The sequence below is a fragment of the Chlamydotis macqueenii genome, chromosome 12 (genome assembly GCF_036417535.1).
Source record: "Chlamydotis macqueenii isolate bChlMac1 chromosome 12, bChlMac1.mat, whole genome shotgun sequence".
Taxonomy (NCBI): Eukaryota; Metazoa; Chordata; class Aves; order Otidiformes; family Otididae; genus Chlamydotis; species Chlamydotis macqueenii.
In genome coordinates this window covers 21,281,752-21,305,261 of record NC_141567.1, presented here as the reverse complement: position 1 = coordinate 21,305,261, position 23,510 = coordinate 21,281,752, and the positions used below count along the sequence as shown (strand labels likewise).

At 41.1% G+C, this 23,510-nt stretch overlaps 1 protein-coding gene across 2 annotated transcripts in view; it reads right to left on the bottom strand.

Moving 5' to 3' along the window:
- The window catches only part of THSD4 (thrombospondin type 1 domain containing 4), a 300,054-nt gene extending 276,889 nt beyond the window's left edge, over positions 1-23,165 (bottom strand). The window contains exons 1-2 of one of the 2 annotated variants that reach the window (XM_086757274.1): positions 22,958-23,165; positions 1,273-1,378 (exon numbers count right to left, since the gene is read on the bottom strand). In XM_086757274.1, coding sequence (XP_086613400.1) covers positions 1,273-1,301 — 29 coding nt within the window. In that variant the 5' untranslated portion in view covers positions 1,302-1,378; positions 22,958-23,165. Of the gene's footprint in view, positions 1-1,272; positions 1,379-22,739; positions 22,801-22,957 lie in introns of those variants that run through there. The other variant, XM_086757275.1, reaches the window with a different exon arrangement.
- Positions 23,166-23,510: the final 345 nt, after the last annotated feature.

The following is a 23,510-nucleotide window of genomic DNA, read 5'->3' as shown; positions in this document are numbered from 1 at the left end:
GGCCGCTGTGTAAGAGCCTTGCTGGTACAGCCCACGCTCCCACAGTTACCCCACTATTTGGAGCCAAGTACCTAGTTTAAAGCAAAGTCAGGCTTTAAACTGTCAGTCTATCCCAGCTGCAAAGAGCAAATACGCTCACTTTCTTTTACTGGCAATATCAATTTGTATTTAACTGTGGAGGGGTGCAGAGCAAAGTGAAGCTGGATTAGCTCTACTGTAGAAGTAGCAAGAAAAAGTTTGCTATTTAACAGCTCATTTAGGAACAGCTCTCAGAGTTCTTCCTCTGTCATTGCAGTGAGTATTAGCTCTCCATGAATGAAGCTGGAGGGTACCAAAATAGATTTATTGCATGATTGCTGTCCTTTCGTAGTTATATTTCAGGGATATAATGATGAAGTGTGGATTGTCCAGATAGGAGCTAACATTTTAGCCAAGTGATTAGTACTGCCTAGTGCAGTATGGCTCTTGTCTCATATTCCTCACTTCCTCCCAAATGAAAGTCTGCAGAACACTAAGTCTGGGAGGAGCTACACAGGAAGAAGTCTCAACAGGAAAGATAACACAGGCGGTGTCAATAATATGTGACAGATCATTTCGATCTGGAATCTGCCCTGGCATATTAGGAAGGCACAGAATTCCTAAGAAGGAAGGTTAGATCAGAGGTGTTACTGACAGTAACTCCATAAAAATGAAAGAGCATGCAGCCGTCACTTCTTGTAAGGGGTCAACTTTTGTTCGTGTAGCATCACAGCTGCCTGTTTTCTCTGAATTCGCTTGCCCAACTACAGAACTGGACAGACAAGCTTAGAAACAACTGAATGGTTCTTTTGTCAGGAAAGCTGTTCGGAAGGTCTTTCCTGTGTTTGCCCACTGGCAAACTGTTTCAGGAATGCATAACGTAAATCCCTCAATGAATTGCAGCACAGGTACTAAAACACGTAAATCAGTAATTTAAGCCCAGTGCCTGTAGTTGTACTGCCTCATCAAAAAAGAACAGGAACTGTCCAATAATATATGCCATCACATTGGCACACACTAACAGATGCTCTAAGCATAAACAAACACTGGGAACTTTCTTTTTTTTACTGTCACCAAAGAATGTTATCTCTAGTATGCATGTACTTGATTATTTGGTCTTGGACAAGCTTTTCATTTATCCTCCTATGATACAAACACGTTTAACACCAAAGCAAGAGACAACCAATTGATATTTACTGCACTATGTTAAGGGCATTTTAAATAAGATTTAAAATGTTTTCTCATTTCACTTACCTCAAAGAAACTATTAAACTGTCTACCATGATCCTTTAATGCAAGGTGTCTTGAAGTGAAAAATACCTCTCCACTGTGGTGCAGCACAGTGCTGATCACAGAAATCCTACAGAAAGAAAAGAGAAAAACATTTAACACTGCTTATTCTGAATTTTCCAGGATGTCTATGAAACCAGATACAGACCTCCATCAGTCATCTCCACCTCAATTCCTGGGACTTTACAGTAATTCAAATTGGAAACCCAGTGTATGTTACATGAATAGACTGGACACACCCCATTTTTTTACAACAGGACTTTAACAGTGCCAAAGTGCTTTGATGAAAGGTCATAGGATGAAAAAATCTTGACTTGATTCCCAAGGATGCAAATCTGATGCTAAACTTAACTTGCCTTTTTATCTCACATTCCTGGTATGTCACTTGTATAAAGCAAACAGCTTTATTTAAAGTCTTAAAATCTTAGAATCACATAATGGTTTGAGTTGGAAGCGACCATTAAAGCCTATCCAGTCCAACCCCCCTGCCAGGAGCAGGGACATCTCCAACCAGATCAGGTCACTCAAAGCCCCGTCCAACCTGGCCTGGAATGTTTCCAGGGATGGGGCATCCACCGCCTCTCTGGGCAACCTGGGCCAGTGCGCCACCACCTGCATTGTAAAAAATTTCTTCACAAGAATTGTTAATAGAATTCACAGAATTGAAACTGGGTTACCAATTTCTATTGTTTAGTATTACTGTTAATACACTCTCCATTTTGTGAGCAATGCAAGGATGATTCTGTTGTGAGTGCTCATACGGTCTGCAGAAAAAAAAAACAGAGAAAAGCGGTGTTGTTCCCTCTCTATTACAGATGGCAAGCTCAGCCACAACGAAGTTAAATGCCTTGTCCACAGTCATGATGGAAATCTGGGGTTAAACAGAATTCTGAATACAAATTCAACTGCTCCTTATTTCTATCACTGCATCCTGACTACCACAAACACCCAGAAGCCCTAACAGCCCTTGAGAGGGTTATTACCTAGGTACACTCTCATTTGTTTGCAGATACTCTCAAATGTTCAGATACCTGGGGAGTTCTTATTTTGGTATACTAGTAATCATACACTGGACACCTAAAATGCTGCACTGGAATTTTAAGACAGGAAAGAGATCCTTGCAGTAGGGAAATACAATATAAATTGAAGGCGGCGGGTGTAGGGGGAGAAGGAGTCGAAGATCAGAGGAAATAAAGCACTACGAGGACTGAACCTAAAGCCACACATTTCAGAACTTGGTCAGCCGCTGTCTTTATTTTGCCATTTACAAATGGTTACGTGTTGAAATGCAGTGGAGTGAACAGAAACAAGACAACACTGCTGTTCATAGATAAAGAGCTCTCAATTTCTGTCAGGCAGCCAGATAATTAAAATCTGCCTAGAAAGGGACTAGCTTAAAAGAACTTTAAAAATGTGCAGTTAGACAAAGTACAGATCCTGCTGCTATAAAAAATGGATTGTTTGCAGGTAACTGGATAAGTCAAATACTCCACCTCTCAAAAAATAAAAATCAAAGAACAACAAATTTGTTTTAGGAAATCATAAAATACTTCCAATAACTTTAAAAGAAAATTCCTCCTTTTTCATATCATTTGATCATTTATTTTTTTAAATGGAAGGCATTCAAAGTTGAGTACTTGGAAAAGTATCACGACAAAAGTTGTGCACGTAACAGGTTTGAGTTAGTCATGAGGAAGAAAGTGTTACAGCTCAGCTGAACTTCACCCTCACTTTCTGCAGCTCCATGGTTGTCAGTAGATCTAAAAGGCTTTCTCAAATTTATTCACAAATTTCACTGCTTAATGTTGTACAATTGTCTTTAAAGATGAGCAGCACTGCTGAAAACAGATTTTTAGTCTAGATGTCCTGCACACGTGACAGCATTTGAGCTCTTGCACAGTTCCAGAAAAAGCTGCATTCCTTCAGATGTTGGGCAAGCCCAGATATACAGCACTAACACAAAGCATTTAGACGGAACCCCTAGGATACTATTTACTAACAGACATTTTGAATTGTGAGGGAAGCAAACCTCTCACTTCCTGCAACCTGGCTCTTAATTATCAGGCACACAGACGCCATAGTCTTTTATGTCACTTACTGAAAATGGAGGATATGTATGTAACAGGGATGGTAATCAGCATGGCTTCAAGTTCTTATCATGCTGGTTTTTTTCCAGATGTACTCTTTCATTTTTTTTCACTCCGCAATAATCTTTTTTATCCAACAGCCTTGTACAGAGGGATACAATCTCAGCAGAGCATTGTTATGGGATACAAACCCAGAGAACTGTGCACCCCCCCTAATCCACTGTGTAAATTGCACCTCATTTGAAAGGGAGGAAAGATACTATTACAGACCTAGTTTTGTGAAGCAGCGGGGGAGGGACCTCTGGTGTTTCTGGAGATTGTTCTTAAAAAAGAGTGCTTTAAGTCAAAGCATATGTTTTCGATTTTTTCAGTTCATCTGTATCTTCACTGTCAACGGCAGGTTGCACTACAAACGCAACTCTCAACAGTATTTAATGCCATAGATGCATTTCTTTTGAAATACCATTTGTGGCACTTAGTGTAGAAACTGCTAAGTATCTAAGCGATTTAAGAGCTTGTTTTCAAAATTATCTAAGTGCTTAGGTGCTTACAGCCTATTGAAAGAAATGTTGTTTTGGCAGCGGTGGTTTTGATATGAAAATGGGCAAACATGACAAGCATTCTCCCTCCAGAAGATTCAGGGCAAAATGAATGTCTGAAGTGGCTAGGCAGTTAACACTAGGATTAAATAACATTAATTTTGGCATGGAAACTTTCAAAAGCCTGATGAGGTGTACCATGCACTAGTCACTGCAATAAGTCTTGCAAATGTAAAAGTCAAATTACTTTCCTGCAAGGGGCTTAAAAGCACGACAGACCTAGCTAGCAAAAGACCTTCTAGTAACCCTATTTACAACAGAATGGGTATTAATAACTCCACTGGAACAACCCACACTCCTGTACTTCAGTACAGTTAGCAAGAGTTTCTCCACTGCATTAAAATATCTGGCACTTCAGCGATCTTCCCCATTTCACCTCCAAGTGGGATGAAAACAAAATCTGTGAAACCGGGTAGGAGAAAAAACAAATACACATACACCCCCCTCCTTCGCCCCCCCCCCAAAAAAACCCCACAAACAAAACAAACAAACCAACCCACCACACAGGACAGAACAGAATTCAAACCTTCTCTCCAGAACAACATGGCATGACAACCAAAGGGAGCCGTGTTTCAGTGCATATAATAAAACGTGCATCAGGTCACAGAAAATGAGAGTGGATAAAAAGACCCTGATTAAAGTCTCCTCCCCTTTCACGCTGCGACTGAGTGACCCCTGACACCTTCAAACGGCTGCTGCCAGTCTCAGCAGTTATACTACCAAGCTATGAGCTAATAATAACCTTCCTTTGTCTTGATATTTCACTCTGACTCTCAACATTACCTGCAAAGTCTCCTGAATCATCCCAGCCTAGTAGCCCACCTGTAGTCAAACACTGCAGGCCCTTGTCAGCAGGGCTGAGTAAGTGAAATCAAAAACCAAAACTGTTAGTTTGTAATTGAGATTTCAAAAAGGGGCAGAGATGTATAATGGCAGTAACTGAAAAAAAAAATAAAAATAGTAGGCTCATAGGCAAACCCAGAAATTTGCAGAAAGGGAGACAATAAGATTTCTCAAAAGAGTTAAATGATGCAATACACAATTATCAGGACAGGTATCACAGACACCGTACAGAAAGTTAAGAAAAGAGGAAGAAAGTCTACTGGGAAGTCAACAGTGAGATTTCCCTCTTGGCTAATTAACTTAAAGAAATGTCTTCCTACAAAGGGGTTTAAAAATTTTCAGAAAGCCAATGAATTAGTTATCCTAACCGCTTAAATACCATAGGACCACTCACATGCCATTCTCCATGTGACTATACCCTTTGTGTATTGTTCGTGGATGGCATTTCACCTCCATGAATTCCAATGTCATTTCAGCCTCGACCTGTACTTCTTATAAGTCCTGTCAACTCACATATATCCACATGTACTGACTGTAACAGAAATTTCTTAGCATGGGCACATGTAGAGTACCTCCTGAAACAGTCCCAGACCCTCTGGCTTAACTCACAATAAGGACATGAAATACATCATGTAGAAACATACACTAACTCAACTAAGTTCACATTTGCTCTTACATTTCAGCCTATTTTGTCTTGTTGACTTAAATATATAGCAAGCCAGTCTAAATTTCCTTCAATATTTATCTTTCTAGTTAGACTATGTATCTTGCCAGCCACTGACAATGGCAGCTTGAAATAGCTGTGAAACTTGAGCATCATTCCAAAGTCATGTTTCCACTGATATGAAATTTTTACACTTATGTGTATTATTTAGGGGAAAAATTATAAATAAATAACATTTAGACATACTTAAAGAAAAAATATTATACCCTTCAAGACTGCCTTTATCTGTAGCCTTGCACACTGGTAAAGTACAGTGTATCTACCAGTTTAGTTGTTCACATCTATTAAACAACGTTCAATGCAAGTCCTTTGGATTGCACCCAAAATTCACCACATTCACAAGGCTTTGATAACGCACCTCACAGTGCACCAGGTTTGCCTGGCTACAGAATTTGTGCCTACATCCAACAGCCTGGACTGCAGCTGTTGACACCTTCCACCGGAGTTTTAGTATCTTCAAATATTCGCTAACTACATTAAAACATACACTTGTCTCTGAAAGCTGCCCAGCAGAGAAATCTAGCATTAGATCTGATGAAAAGTTCGGTTCCTTACATGGAGCAAACATTTAAATTAAAACAAAAATCGCAAGTTACTCCACCTAACCCTGAAGGTGCCTCTCTGTTTTACTTTAAATGCTTTGAAAGCTTTAAAGTTCTCCTTCTGGGTGTGTCCAGAACTACTGCAGTCCAAGAAAACTCAGTGCTGCCTCGAATCCAAGCTTGCTCAAGGTCCAGAAGTTTTCATTTCTTTGCCTAAAATCTCACAACCCAGCCCCTCAGTCCAGTAAGTATACTCCACAAACAACAACACACATAGAAACACGATCAAGTCTTACATTCACAGGTGCAACTGCTCATGGTCTTTTAAAGAAAGCCTCTGGAATCATCTGCTTCTGCCTAAGGGCTCGGTGACTCACGGCCCTGCGATAGCAGCCCTGACTCAACAGTCTCTGCAGAAGCAGAGAGGCACTCCCTGGTGCCTCAGGGCCGCACCTCATCCCCTCCCAAATCTAGGTGAAGGTGCCTACATTTCTGTAAAGCTGTGCTTCTGCACAGGAGCACCAAAGACTCTAAATAAAGCAATAATTGTGAGGCTGAGGGCCATCCTGGAGTAGTCTGAAACTTCAATCCCATTTCTAGAGCTGTTTCTTAACTCAGTGAACGTTCCACTTCTCAAAGAACAGTTTCAGCTCTTTTATTTGGAATTCAGTGGAAAAAAAAAATGTGTAACCTGATTATTTGGCATCCAATTCTATAACATTGTCCTCTGAAAACCTAGAGACAAACTCAAAGTTGGTGAAATCCAACAGTGACCACACACACGAGTTTCCAAAATATCCATTCACAAGATGCAAGTTTTGGCTTGTAAAAACACTGTTGTGCCGGAGGGTGCCACAATTCAAACAAGTTTGCTTCGGTCTTTGTTGAAGTACATATAATTTAATTAAAGACCTAACAAGGGTTGTGACATTAATCTTGTAAGTAAAGGGGAGAAACAAGAAAGAGCTTGTTTATAGGTTGTAAGCTGCAGTATATATGACTAGTAGGATTTATTTAATTTTCTCCTAGATTTAATTTTTCTTAATCTCTGTTCACAACACTGGTTATGTATTTGCTGAATGTGCACTACTAATAAAAATATTATAAAAGTGAAAATATGATAATAATGAACCCGATCTAAAATTCAGTGAAGAGCTCTTAAACTCAGTAATAAGCTTAAATATGGATTTACCATCATAGCAATAGGTTTGATAATCAAATAAAGTATATTATTGTGGCATGAATTAAGACCTATAGTTAGTTAATCGATATCAACTGCAAAGGAAGCGTGCTGGAGTAGCAGTGCTAAGTTGATTAGTAATTCTGATATGATTTATAACTCTCAAACACTGAAAAGGTAGTTTGTGCATGAGAAGATGTGTCCAACATAAAAGATGTATCCAACTTTTAAAAAAAGACCAGAAAACACTAAATCAAATTGTCAGAAAAACTGAAATAATTGTTCTTTTTTACTTCTTTGAAATAATGACCCAGAAAGATGACCCACTCTCGAGATTCAGGCTGCACCAAAACTGCCATTTTTATTCTGATTTTGCCTCCCCTTTCACCTTTTGAATGCATTAGCTAATTCTCACAAATGCTTACTGCATTTAAAGTTCTCATGTGCGGCTTCCAGGCAGAGGACAGTTATGTAAAAGGTAAAATGAATCACAAAAATGAGATCATATCTCTCTCCAAATCGGCAAGAGAGACTCTTGGGATGTAACTGTGTGGAAACTATTGCAAACCCACCTTAAGTTCATTTCGAGATTTCCAATTGACAGGCTGTGCAATTTTGGCCAAATCCCTGGCATTATTTTTTAAACTCTGCTTATTACCTAATTTTTTTAGAAGAATGATTTCTTATGATGATACTGTAGATGGACAACCTTATTTTTAACTGAACAGTGTTTTGTCAAGAAATCACAGCTCAAAGTGTGTCTTTCCACTCTTGAACCTATGTTGTCTTCTACAGCAGCCAATTCAGAAAACGTTATTAAGCCCCAAATTAGGGACCTATAGAGCTTCATCAGGCCATTGACCTTTCCCTGACTTTACTGTGTTATTTTCTAAGGACAGGCTAAAGTCAAGGTAACGTTTTCCATAACTTTCTGTGAAGCAGTAAAGCCAGATACTGTATTTCACTGAAAAGGTCCCTCAACTCTTCAAAAGCCTTTGTAGGCAGAATAAAAGAAAACTAGAAAACACATCCAATAAACAGAAGATAGACCAACTGGTCGCAGCATGTATTTAGTATTCCATTTTATCCAAGTTAATTGGTATTACTGCTTAGGAGATGGACACAAAATCTGCACTTATGTACCTGCAGGTATAGAGAAAGAAGCCCAGCAGACAGTTAACAAAGCTAAGGTAGCCAAGTGACATGGTGGTCGGTTTTTTTACCTTCCCTTCTCTCTCTAAAGATGCTGCTTAGGAATCTTGATACCAGCTTGTCACCATCCACTGACTTGAGGAATTCCAACTCTTGCCATAGCTGTTCTGTATCACTAGTGCAGAACAAACAGGACAGACCTCCCTTCGCTCACAGATCCACTAAGAGTCATTCCACGCACAACCACTAAGAGCAGCCTGCTCTACCCTTAATCAGCCCAGAGAAATTAAGGAAGTTCTAGCAGTTTCAGCATTCGAAAACTATGAAAGGTGCTACTCATCACAGCTCTGTGTATTGGGAATCATCACCTCTTCTAACAAAACACGTTCCATATATTTTAATAAATTTTCCTCTCCTTTTAAAGAAGTTTTTTGCTAGAACCTGAATATTCCAAACCAAGACTGTAGAAGGGACAGGGGGAAGATTACATGTTAAAGACCCTTTTCATAAAACAATCTTTCTTAACCTTTCCGTAATCCTGATCAACATTAATCTGATTATTGATATTGGAAGATACAGAAAAAAAGAATTATTAACAGCCTAAAAAATCAGGTGGAAGAACCTGACATCTCTATAAGCACCAATTCAAAATATAGGTGAATCCTTCACTGTTATGACAAGAGAAAGTGACTTGTGGGAACTGTAATGATGAAACAACTACGGTCTTGCCTACAAAATGAGCAGCGAGAGAACAAATTTATTTTCAACAAGTTACTGTTCTAAATACTCTTCTACTAAGCATTAAGTAGCTAGAGTGGTGTTTTAGGTTCAGTTCATATACTGCTTCAAGACCCGCCCCCATGTCATGGAGACTCAGGCAAAACTGTCTGCTGTGACCAGCAGTTAGAACGCCCTGGCTTGGAACATTTAATTGAGAGCAGCAGTATGTACACTCCAAGTCTACTTGTTTAGTAAAAGTCTTAACAATACTGATATTGCAAAGCATATAACTGCATTTCAGAGCAACTCGGAATACTATAAATTTCTTAGAGCCTCTTCTAGCCATAATAATTTCTTTACGTATAAACATGTCAAAGAAAATGAGCCTTTCTTACACTCCTTTCATGACTTGCTTAATGAAAGCTGTTTTCAGAACAGAAGGTGTCTCTGAAATCAAAGAACAGCTTCTGACTTTCAACCTATCTTAGTATGAGTTTCTTCAAAACACAGGCTTGCAACAGTGTTTAAGTGGAGTTTACACCAAGAGGTAGATGATGGTTCTGAGGACCTACCATCTTTTGCATGAAAACCAAGGACCCACCAGCCTCACTCAGAGAATTATAGCATATCTTATTGGAAAAGGTCACAGAAAGCAAACAATTCAGCAAAGCTAATTGAAGGCACATGTACAAGGAAAGTACACACAACATATTTCAACAGTATAATCAGCTATTTCTTAGTAACACAGCTGGGAGACACCCCTCTCGTCAAGTAAAAATCACGCCTATTACGTAATTATTGTGCAGTTAGAAGATACCTTCCTTTTGCAAAGAGGAAACGTTTTTCAGCCATCTGTTTAATGGGGATGTCTGTCTGACAGAACTCAAGTCTGTCTTTCCTTTTTTTTGAACTGTTTATCATGAGAATTAACTTCCACACTGTTCAAAAAAAAAAAAAAAAACATTGTAAATATATGCTCAAGCATCAATATCCTCCACATAGAAAAAAAGGAACAGAATACATAAGGCTGTGCTTCAGAGAGTAGATTTTTTGGCCGGAGTATTAGGCAACATTCAACAGCAAACACAGGTGAGGATCAAGTGTTCCTGGTGACAAGGTACCATTCAAAATAAATATTTCATTTACTGGTAAACTGATGTGTTAGCCTACCACAACCACCTCTCTGCATGGCTCCAACACAAATAGAAAACGTGATGTGAAACTGCCCACTCTCTAAATAGGGCTGATTCACACTACCAGGATAGTATGAAGAGCCAGCGATGCTCTGTGAATGCACAGAAACGTTTCTAACTATAAAAATTCTGAATTTTAGAGCTGTGATTTTCTAAGGAAGAAATTAAATAGTAGAAGAATGCTTAAATCTACCACTATCCTCACCAAAAAAAAAATTTAAAAAAATTGGTGTCCCTGTCAATGTACTACCTGAACACATGCAATCTCACAGTATTCGCTTTCACAAAGTTCCTTCTCTTCTGCTCGCAAGATTTCTGAGGTGCTTGGGGTACCAGTGTTAGAACACAACAGGGAGAAAAGTACATGGTGGGAACTTGAAAACTTTGCTTGCTTACTCAGGAACAAAATATTTTCTTTGGAGTATTAGCGGAGGAAACATCTCTCTGCCTAAGTAATACCTCTAAATAACAGCGCTTTCTGGGAACACTCATACGTTGTTCCAGAGCAGACAAGTGATAAAGCCGTATCTGTACAAGCACACTCCAAAAGTCAAACCAAACCACTTTTCAGACTTGTTAGCCAGCCTCTAATGGAAGCCTTCTCAGTTCTTGGAAGAGACCACTACAGATCCTCCAAGTTACCAGAGGGAATACAGTCTTGTCATGACTGACTAAATAGTTCCCTTCTGCGTAGCTATTCATATCCACTGTTGTCAGAGGTGCTTAATTTTCTAAAGTAAAATGCAGCGGAACAGATACTAACTGGAACATGGATCTATAAATATAAGAGGCATCCACTGAAATTTAAGATCCTTGGGGCTCAATTCCACACTTCAGCTACAGTGACTGCAAAGGCTTCTGTAGCATTATTCTCTGTGTACAGAACTATAAATGGGATAAAAATCATTCCCAGGGAACATCAGAGATTTCTCTGCCTCTTAAGTAGTTCCCTGGTTTGGGTTAAGCATTCTAAAGAAAGGCTGGCATTCACTCAAGACTTGAATGAGGCTTTGACAGAGAAGAACAATTAAAAAAAAAAAAAACAAACCAAACAAAAAAAAAAAAAAAACCAAAACCCCAAACCTGTTTGTTAGTACAGGTAAAGGCAAGGCAATTCAGTGTCAGTTTATTAGCCCATCCAATTACAAACACAATAAATTTATAAATGAATATGCCAGGCCATCTCCAAACAAGTTTCTCTCCCCCGTGAATTCTGGCAGCAAAGGAAGGGGGTCTTGGTAGTCCAACGGCTATACCACCGCGACTCAATGCAACGCTGCACTGCAGACCACTGGCTTCCTGTACTCTCTCTAACGGAGATGAATGTGGGCACACATCCACAGATAATCATCAAATCCTCTTCTGCCCAAGTTTTTAACATACATTTCAATACTGCCATAACGGGAGGTATGACCAACAGCAACTACCAGTGTATATTTTGTACTGACCAATGTCCAAAAAAAAGTGACCAAGGCTTTTGTAATAAACATTAAACATGATAAAAGTCCTCTTCCCTTCAATCTTCTCCTGCAGTCAGAAAACTCAACTGCTTTATTTTGGCAAAAATAAGAGATTTCTTTTTTCCTTTATGTAATTCCCTCCTGAACTGAGCTCCACTTACATCAAAGTGACTTGCGCTGCTCAGGTTAACAGCACTGCCGCAACCCAGCCATCATGAAAGAACTGGGCAATGACTTTAAGCCACTGCACTGTACTGCGGCATGGAGGGGGCGCAGAGAGAGGTGTACCATCTCCTTAAAAGCTCAAAGTTTCACACAATAGAGTGTCCTCTAACATTTGGGAGAACTTGGGCACTAAATAACTTCTAAATAGGTGCAGTATATGAGAGCAACATAGGGTTTCAGCTGGCTAGTGGCCAGATGCAAGGATGAGGAAGCTTCTCAGGAACCCACATGGGGCTATGTTTTGGGGACCACTGAAAAATGAGTGACATCAGTTCAAACCAAACATGGTGATGCTATGGCATTCAGATGAATCCCAAACATGCCTTTGCTGAATAAAACAAAACAAATCAACTGCTCAGCTCTGTTCTGAAGGAAATTTCATATACCTAATAGCAAAACTTGGGTGCTTTGTTTTTAAGAGGCAGTACAGATAACAACTGCTAGATCATGGACAGAAACACAGCTCACCATGTAGCTTACACATCGTGCATTGTGGATTTCAGTGCAGGCTCCTAAAACATCTTGAAATGAACTGGTTATAAAAGATTGTTTAAATTACTTTGTTATTAAATAACACTATAAGAATGATGAGATTCTAATTTATATCTGATTAAAATCCTCTCTTATGTGAGGCTCCCCACATACTGGTACGGAAATGCAACAATGGAATTTGAAGATTTATTGTTTTCTTGTATGTTCCTACATAATGATAAATAATAGGTCTAATGAGAGGTCTTACAAGAGGACTGTGAAATTAAGTATTTATTTCATGATTTTGAAACAGAATACCAGGGAATTTAAACCCAACATGAAACAATAAGCTATCAACGGATCTCTGACAAGCAACTGCAAGAATGACAATACGTTATCTTGTAAATATTTTGCAAATACAAAATTTTGCATGCAAATAAATACAGATATATCCCAGAGAACACACTGTAGAACTGTTTCATAGAGTTCTACCTAGCTTTCCTCCACAATAAAATTTAGATGAGGACTCCAGCACAACAACATAGACATTGAATATCCTTATCCTCTGGGCTTGATATACACAGAATCTTACAAACAGTTCACTGTTACAAAACTGGATAGGCAACCAAGACAGTAACATCAGATGCCAACTGTGCTGTCAAGCCTTTACTATTTAAAGGAGTACATTTGCAGAGGTGCATCTCTTCTTTATGGGAAGGGAGTGTCACTGGGGATAAAAAGGAAAACGCTAGTAAGGATGACAAATAACAGTATGATTGTGTCTTTCTAAGAAAGAGAAATGAAGATTCAGTATGATTAGTGGCAGCAGAAGAAATGTAAAATTCACATGTTCAGAGACCCAGAAGCAATTTATGTTCTTAATTCCACCCCTTGAGACTGAAGCCACTGAATATAATTTTCCTGAAGTCCTTATTCGGTTCAGATTCAGTTCAGACTTCCAGAAATATCCTAATGCCTGAATCAATCATACCTCCACACGATGAACCCTTCAGCCTCCTGCATTTTAAAACCGAGCTGCAAGATCGTTTAAGGGTGGGACATGGGAGCTGTTTATTCTTATCCTGTCAGTTGGAAAGGGATTTTAGACATCCTACAAATCTTGTCTTGCTGCTACGCCTCATGTGCTCTGGTGGTCTAGCCGACAGTTAGTATTTCAGTCTATTTAATGTAAACTGCACAAACTGTTACACTCCTACAGGAGATATCAGCCCTTGACACAAAAACACGAAGATAATCATACATTCAAGGAATCTCAGCCTATCAATCACCAAGCAGCAAAGCTGAAACATTTCACTTGCTGCAGATTAAAATCTCCCTATTAGGAAATACATAGTTTGGCAGATGCCGTCCAGTGGCCTGTGAAGGATGAGTTTATGGTTGACAGATAAAAGATACTAACCTCACAGCATCACCAACAACCCTTGTCATTCTTGCTAGTAGTGTTATGCAAAACACTAAACTAATGAGTCAGGAAGACTATTCTGTTTGACTTCCAGTCACCCTTTCCCAGTCAGGTTCTAGTCTTGAGTTTTTCTCAGCCTATAAGTAAATCTGCTACTGCTCTCAGCAGAGGTTGGCCTGTCAGTAGGTCTAAGACTTGGCTGTGTAAACTGACTTTGAAAGAACCAAATCGACTTTGCTTCTTGCAAAGTCATTCACTGGAGCTGATGCATGAGTACCCACTCTCGTATCTGCAAAAGCCAGAAGGGTTGAAGAGAAAAAACAGCAAGAAATACCATACTACTTCTCTACAACTCCTGCAAGGGCTTGCAAAGAAAGGCAGGTTAATGGAAATCCCCTTTTTAACAAAACAGTGGAAACCACCACTACAGTTAGTCACAGCACAGTAAAAAGGTGACTGTATCCTGCCTTCCCACTTAGCCATACACTGCTTTACTCAGGATAAGCTCGCCTATTCATAATTCCATGTTGCAACACAGCAGTTTGGGCAAAATTATTACACCTAGTTTTGAGGGACCCAGCACCTCACAGCTCAACGGCATACCTGGATTAGAAGGATACCAACAGCGGGGAAGCGTGACTGCCACAATACAAGTCCACCCACTGGCAGCATATACAGCCTTCTAGCGGCATCTAAAATCAATGATAGCTTCAGTTTAAAGTACTATTTTCTGCCCATATATAACAAATGTTATAATGCATAAGCATCTTTGCTGACTATTTCTGTTGATCAGACAGACTGTAGTTTAGAAACAGTACTTAGTAGTAGTAGTTCCAGAGTTGGCAGCCATGCAAGTCACAACAAAATCCACTCTCTTTCTTTGAGATGCCGAATCTAATGCAGTTTATCGAACTCATCTACAATGCAGAAACCTCTGCCATCATAATACCACGCTTAGGAAACTTTTGTAAACATTCTTGCTCAAGCAAACCTAGTCAAGTGGCTAGGACCTTCTCTAAGTGAGAGCGAAGAATTCTGAACGGGGCCCTTATTGCATCAGGTAAAAAGAAATCAAAGGTCACCTCTTGGCAGTAGACCCTGAATTTATTTGTGCGTAAGGGCAGGTTATTACAGTGCACTCACCTTCACCTGACGTCACTCAATGCTTCGGGCAAAACGCTCGTGTGTATACAAACTGAAAAATGGGGACTTAAAATGTGAATGAGAGACTTCTTGAATTTGCCAGACAAGAACAGACAATTACAAACTGCTGGCAAAGAAAAACGAGTAACTCCTCCAACACTGTGGACTTCAGTTGCCGCTTTAAATAGTTCCTATGCCACAGGCAGAGCGTGCAAGATCAGCAGTGATCTTTAACAACATGTGACCAAGTTTTGGATGTTTGTTTTATTTTTAAATCAGAGTCTACTGCTGTTGCACATACTGCTTAAAGTCAGAAAAGCAGGGTTGTAAACAGTGACCTGCAATCTTCTACTCGAGTACTCGCTGTTGGAGATAGGTGAAGACTTGCTGAAAGGAATGCAACTCGAACGCAGTCACTCTTTGGGTGCTCCTTGACACTGTGTTTGCTGGTTAAGCACGAAATATGTATGGTCTGAGCAAATGGGACTTTTGAAAGGGACAGAGTTTGGAAAAGCTCTTCTAACACAATGGTAGGAAAATGGCAAAACAAAAAGCAGAAACAAACAAACCCTACCCTCCTGAACCCTCAACTGCCAGCAAGATACATTTGGAAACAGTTTCTGCCCCTCTTCCATTTCAAAGCAGTAGAAACAATCCCATTTAATCACAAGCAGCATGGTTCAAAAGAAGTCGGATCAGTTTCTGTCCAATTCTAACAGTATGAAAGCAGCAAAGGCACTTCAGTCCTTTCATGCCCTCATAACTCAAAACTGCATAGGGATTTTTTTCTGGGTTAAAAAAAAATATTTATTATTATTATTATTTAAGTTTTAAACATGCTCACAAACTATCACTCTGCATTCAGCTCTGGTGTAATGAATTTGGCCAGCAACAAATAATGGGCAGAATGGACAGCTTTATGACAACTGATTAATTACAGCAGTATTGTCAGTACCCAAGTAATAAATCTGAACCCGATCCTGCAAAATTGTAAACATTCCTATTAGAAGCAACAGAAGTACTCCAAACTCCTTAGTGCCACTGTGAGCAAACCCCTGAAATTGTGAGGGGAAAAAAACAAAAGAAGGAAGAAAAAGCGACAGTCTTTTTGATGTACAATATGTATTAACAAGCACAAGCAATGTCTGAAGAAGTAAAGGAATACAGGAAATTGTATTTATAACAGCTGCTTGTCACGACCACAATACCAAAACTGACATCCTGCCTTAACCCCTGTGTCTGAACACATGAACCTGGGCTGTCAAAGCTGAACAATACCAACAGCTAACGGTTAACATGCTCTATTCTTTTAAACCCACATTCTTACGCTGTTCTAGTTAAGTACTTAAGTTTCACACGCAGACCCTGAAGATCTGCAAAGAGGTTTGTCCGCTGTTCCACGCTCACTTCCCTAGTGAACCCAGCTCCGTGAAACTACAGGAACATGAGGCAGAGCTTTCATTGCTGCCAGATTAAGTAATTGCATCCAGTCCATAAAATGTATCACCCTTTCGGGCAGCCTGTGTCATGGGATGTCATTTTATTGTAATTATGCAGGGTGGGATTGGACAGGCTCTTGCTTCTCTTTGCCAATCTGATAAGCAAAATCATTTCTTCTTTTTACTTTCGCAGAAACTACATGTTTTAGATAAAAATAACTGAACAAAAATGCAAGTGTAATATACAACCAACGAATAGCAGTCTGATGATACCAAGCCAGGACTACAGCAATCACCTTTACCATGGAAAAAAATCCAGGACATCTGAAAACTTTCCAAGTCAACATTCCAAGTCAACATTCATTCCCAGATTACTGTCAACAGTTTCGCTGAATTTGCCATTTGGAGATAGGCTTGTCCTTCCACGCACTTCTCTCCAGCTAATCCAAATGGAGTATCAGGGGAATCCACTTGATTCAGGATTACACATTTTAGTCATAGCATATTTGAGTATCTAAGTGACGTTTTTCTCCTGGGGGAGTAGTATTTCATGCTCACACATGTCCAAGTGCTGATCCAGCAAGGCCAGGCACAACAAATGTTTTTCACCAAGAAGCAGCACTCATGAAGAAGAGCTTTTAAAAATGGCTTCTTTATCCATCCTCTTCCCAAAACCAAGAGCAGAGCAAACATTCCAGCTTGGGTACGATGATGCACATAGAAGGCTACAAGCAGCAAAGCACACTACTTCTGTGCACGGTTGCAGGCGGTATCCTTAGGCTCAAAACAAACACTTAACTGTGGGCAGCGTTCTCCTCCTGTCCTTTTACTTCACTAGGCCATGCTGTCACAAAAGACAGACCTTGCCCTACCTCTTGGGCAAGCAAGGTCCCAGGTGCCATGTCAGCCCTGCTTCTACTCTGACAGAAATTTGGAAAGATTCTGCTCGCTACCAGATTTCTCCGCTAATGTCATTCCTATAAAAGAAGAGGTCAATACAACCCTCAGACACAAATAAAGAAAGTTGTCACAACAGTTACCCCTTGAACTTAAGAAAAAAAAAAAAAAACCAAAACATTTTAAGAGGCTTGGATTTAGGAAAAAAACACAATTAAATAAGTAAAGTGAAATCAACAAAAATGCAGTAAAAAAAGGTAACTTTCTGAGTAACTGTATTTCTCTCTAAACTTAATCACATATAGCTACATACAACCTGTTGAGTTATAGCAGTCTTAAAGGAAGGGTAATACAGCATCACAGTTATAAGCAAGCGGATCCTCTGCAAAGGGTTGAATTTTATCTACCAAGTCCTGTAATTTAAATATCATTTTTTCTGGTACCCAGAGAGTCTCCCAAAGGCCTTGGTTCCAGGAACCGACTATACGACAAGCATAACTCCCTTAAAAGAACAAGTTACTAGCTCTTGTACTGTCAAAGAAAAGACTGCAAACTCTAAGGGCTCCAAAACACATGAAGTCAGATATACTCACTTCAGCATTGCAGGACTTGTAAGCCAGTCTAATGATTCTGGGGCAGATCTCCATGAGGTAGTACTGCACACTAACGAACTGCCACTGGGCCACAAATGTAGCTTCTGTGACTCTGCTAAATGTCACCACCTGATTGGTAAAAATTATTTCCAAATCTCTGAAACTTAGCCATTTCCTTACACAAATCAGATGAAAATGTTAAATATATCCGTGTTGATAAACCCTCCCTCCCCACTCCTTTTATAGATACATTATAACTTGTCGATTTGATTCTGTGTTTGTCAAAATTCACAGTTCTTATGTTGTAGGGCATTCCCTGCTCCTGCTGAAACAGAATTTCATTTTGATTTCTGTTTCACAGACAGTTATGCTGAAGTGATGATACAGAAAAATGTCTGACAAAATGAGGGCTCCACACTTTAGGCAGGGCTAAACACCAAGACTGCAGTCATATCAAGACTCGAACATTTTCACGTTTAACACCAACTGATCAATGCAACCACAGTTCAGATGCAGCGCTAGTCCCACTGGAGAAATAAAGAGCACTGCCTGCTTGTAAAACCCGGAGACACACAGAAGCAGCTCCTTACATGTGAATGCAAGCATATCAACAGATAGGCTTTAAAGAAATACTGACACGATGGTTTGAAATGCCATCAAGATTTTACGGCTGGAACCACTGGACATTCTTTCCAATGACAAGAGCACATCACATGGGAATGCCTTGATCCCAAAGCCACTGAAGTCACTGATAACCCTTTCCTTGACTTTCTTGGCCCTCAGATCAGAGCTTTAAAGAAAAGAGATAGTGGCTCTTGCACTTACTGAGAAAAGAATCTACAGAACCAATGGAAAAAAAAGACATTTTTTAAAATAAATTTTTCCATATAAGGAGTATGGAATCTTCCTGTGAAGGGAAATTCCAAAACCAGGACCAAAATAAACACTGAAGTGGGATGCCAAGTAGCAGCAGCACAGGACTGATGTGAAATAGCCAACAAGCAAGACCTTGAGCTGTGATTGGAAGAAACACAGTAAGAAAGCTTTGAGGCACACACTACATGATTTTTTTTGTTCATATACAATAGATACTTTTATTCCAGTGCCTTTTTTTTTTTTTTAAAGCATAAAGCACTTTGCATGCAAATTATCTTCAGGAAATTTAACAGTTGGCCAATATCCTGTAATTATCATAACCTGTTCAGAGATAAAAGAACTGGAGAAAGATGCCAATAAGTCTTGATCAGCAGCACACAGCAGGTCAACAGTGACGTTGCAAACAGAAGCCCACATTCCAGCAACTCACACATATATCACCTAACCAACAGATAAAGCTACTTTCTCTCACAAGGATCATATGGAGATCATATCAACACTGGATTATTTCTAGTGCAAGAACAGCTCCTGCCAAGAAGCCCCACGTTTAACGCTTGGTACTACCATTTTAAAAATATGTAACTGATGTCTGTAGATGGTGTTGGCAAGTGCTGATCGTTTAACAGCAACCAAAATTAGGAACGCTGACCCATGTCTGGGAATGCCATAACCCTGCAGGCTGAAGCTACACAAATCTGATGTGTGACATGGCACTCACAAGTCCCCAAGAGAAAAATGGGTGGGACAGAACATTCCAGGAAGAAATAACCGAGTTGTTTTAAATTACAGAATCTGGATCCACTATTGTCAACTAACACAAAGAACAAAACAAAACAAAAACAACAATCAGGCAACACTGAAGCACAGGGTTTCAGCAGTGCTCCCTTTATTCAGAGTAAGATATAAGGCCAAATTCAGTGCCCATCAGATCACTCTGCTAATCAGTCCTTTTCATTTATCTCTGCTTAACACCTCCCTAATTAATCTTCTAAATGAAGTACTAGACAATGCATTCTCCCTAAAAATCTAATATGTATAAACAGAATTTTCTAGTGTAATGCGCTGTACCAAATGCAAGATAAGTTATTTAAATGCAAAGCACACAATGATCCACCCTTACTTAACCTTGCTATTTAACAATGCAATCCTGTCCATTAATCACATATTTCAACCACTTATATTCATAACTGAATTAGCATTACAATTAAGTGATTCATCCTCCAAACTGCATTTATATCAGGTTCAGCTGCTTTCTGAAAACAAAAGAACTAATAACTGAACTGTACACGTGCCTACTTAAGGGAAGAAGACTTTTCACAGAATACGTTCTCCAGTCAGCACTATGACCACTGGATGCGTTTCACAATCAAAAGCTACAAAACGCTTTGCCTGTCTACAGCAGTACAAGTGATACTACCAAGGTCCAGGCTATTTAAGAAGTTGGCCTGCTACAGTAAGTTTTCTGCCTCTACTTTTTTCCCACTTGCAAAAAAAACAACAGCCTTCTAAAACTGAAGCCTGTTATGATAACACAACACTACGGGGGACACAGTTAAAACTGCTTATGCATGGTTGACATTGGAGTTTCCTGATCTTTGAAGTGCTTAACCATCAAACCTTAATTTTCTCTAACTGAACAACTCGAAGCCCACAGAAGCCTCTACACTGACTGCACTTAACTGTAGATGATAAACCTGAGTTTTAAAGTTAAAAAATCAAAAGTATCACCACTAAGTGTCGGACCAGCACTTTGTCACCTCCATTTTCAGCACAGCTGCCACTGAGAATGGTCTGAACATTACACATCTGATGTCACATCACAGAGAACAGAGACTACTATGTGCAAAACCAGCTTTTCTGCTGTCACTCTCCGCACAGAATCACACAATCTAAGTTTTCAAGACGATCCTGTTGATTTTTGTTTTGCTTTCAGGCTTTGTTTAATGCATGTTGGCCTAGCACAGTTATTCAGTTTGTTCTACAGCAAAAGCGAAGCTTTTATACTGCGATCATAAAACTCATCACTGCCTATCAGCAACCTAATTATTTTTCTGCAATTAAATCTGCTGGAGCTCTGAATGGACCTATTGTATGAAGTGTGAAAAGACGGAAATCTTGCACCCATGCAACACTTCCAAGTGCTTCTGAGAGTTAGAGTGACGAATCAGAAGTTGCTCCTTCAATTCCAGAGGAGCTGTTTCAGATTACAGCCATCATCAGCAAGACCTGGGATTAGTCCTGCTGCTGAATAAAACCTGACAACCTACGTTCAGGGCATAGTTATGACAAATAATCCACGTTTCCTACCTACACTCTCTTTGAAGGCCTCTGTATGATAATCCAAACCAGCTGACCTTTGATTTCTAACTTTGCTAAAAATTCTCATTTTACAGCACTTTCTTCCTTGAAAGGCAGTCTCCCCTCCTAGTCTGCTTAACTCCATTGTCCCAGTAGATTCCCTGGGACAGAGATGATGGAAAAGAAAGCATCAGGAATTCCATCTGTGTAATGAATTTCAGCAGTATCAAGTTCCATCTTAAACCCTTGATGATACTGAATGGGTGGAAATCACATCAACCAGTAGATTACTAGTAATTTTACACCAGAAAGAAGTCCGAGTTGGCAAGCTACAGCTTGATAGATCAAGTTGGTAAGAGCGCATTGGCAGTTCCACAAATAGCACTAAACTCAGACAAATTTGGGCTATTTTCAGTTCCTGCTCTTGCCACAGAAGACAGGAGAAGCACGCACAGCAGACCGACAGAATATTAAGAGCCCATTAGGCAAATATTTAATCCATGGATTATACCCTTGTATCGAGCCACTAACAACTAGTTACTTAGACAACGGTTTCTGATTAAAAAAATAAACCACACTGATTCATCAACAGATGACCACACAGTGAGTTACAAATATTTCTATCACTTTTCTTGGCTATTCACAGCATTGATGCACCAACTTAAATCTGTCATCTCTGCCAGCAGACATCACCATGCTGCTACATAACGCATGTGGTACTGAAATCTTGAATATAACTCCTAGTACTGCTGATCCCTTGATTAAAAAAAAATACAAAAGAATTTAAAAGTATAGAAAAAGGTGATCATTCCAGCAAGAGATACGGAAGAACTCTCATACAAGAAGTGACTAAAAAGGTAAGAATCCTTTACCTGGAAATAAGGGAGAGCTGAGGTAGACAGATAAAAAAAAAATACAGTCCTGACACAAAGACAGTAAGAACAAGCACAATTCATTTTATAAGGACTGAACAGTACCAGACAGTAGATGTAAAAGAAGCAAAAGGAAGCAGTTTTTCCACACAACATACTAACCTGTGGAACGCACCCCTGACAGGTTTTCAAAACCGTTCATGCTCCTAGCACGAAGGAAACACTTGGATGAATTAACGGCAAGTGTGGACGCACTGACAGGTGGATAAATGTAAAGTTATAGCTGCAGGAGAAAAGGGATTCTGAGATTCCCCTCTGTTGCAGCGTCTACCCCCGTCGCTTGACAACCGAGCACGAAGAGCTCAAGTGTGGCTGGAATTTAAGCGCAGGAGAGAGCGCAGGGCAGCCAGGAGCAGGAGAGCGCGAAGAGAAATGCCAAAGGCAGTTCATGCTTCGCACGCTGTGCTCGGAGAGACCAAAAGATCTGGCCCAAAAGCAGAACAACTGCGACACGCATTCTTCGCCACGGGAGTCATTCACCTCTTCCAGGCTCCCGCACAAACTGCTGGAGTCGGCTCCGGCTACGTGCAGCCACCGCTCCGGGCGGGACAGGCGGGCAGGACGGAGCGGCCCCTCGCCCACCCTCTGGAAAGCCAGCCGCGCGGGGGAAAGCGGCTTTGAAATGGCTACTTACACAGCCAGGACCGGGCGAGCGCAGGAATCTCGCCGAGCGCAGACCTGGGGACGGGAGCGAGAGCTGCCGGAGCCACGGCTCCCAACCACGGCAAACTCCGACCCGAGCAGCCCTCCCCGCGGCACAGCCCGCACGCCCCAGCCGCACCGGCACCGCCGGCCGGACGCCCTCTCCCCGCTCCCCCCCGCCCCAGCCCGCCCGCCCGCTCGCCTCCACACCTGGCGCGGAGCTTCCCCTCCTCGGGGCCGGGCCTTCCCTCGCCGCGCGTCCCGTCCGCTCGCCCCGCGACGAGGCCCTCTCCGTCCGGCGAGGGCGAGAGGGCTGACACCCGCACGGCCTCCGGCGCATGGGAGGCGGCCCCCTCCCCGCACGCACACCCGCTCCCGCAGCCCCTCCGCCGGGAACGCCGCAGCACCCCGAGGCAGGTTGCGGGCGGCCGAGGGGGGACGGAGCCTCTCCCCTCCCGCGCGCCTCCCGCGCAACGCCAACGGCGCCGCGCCGCCCGCCTCTGCTGCCCCCTGGCGGCCGGCACCGCCGCCCCAAGGCGCTGGCGAGGCGGGAAGCGGCCGCGCGCAGCCAACATGGTGGCACGGCGCTGCTCGGGGCGGTTCCCGCCTCCCGACACCGCGGAAGGGTGCCTTAACCTCGGGCTGCTGGCGGCTCTTTTCTCTAGGAGATGGACAGGAATGGGCGTCGTTCCTTTAAACGGGGAGCAAAACATAAACGGTTGAAAGAAGAAAGCTTTCACTGGGGGTTTAAATGCAATTTTTC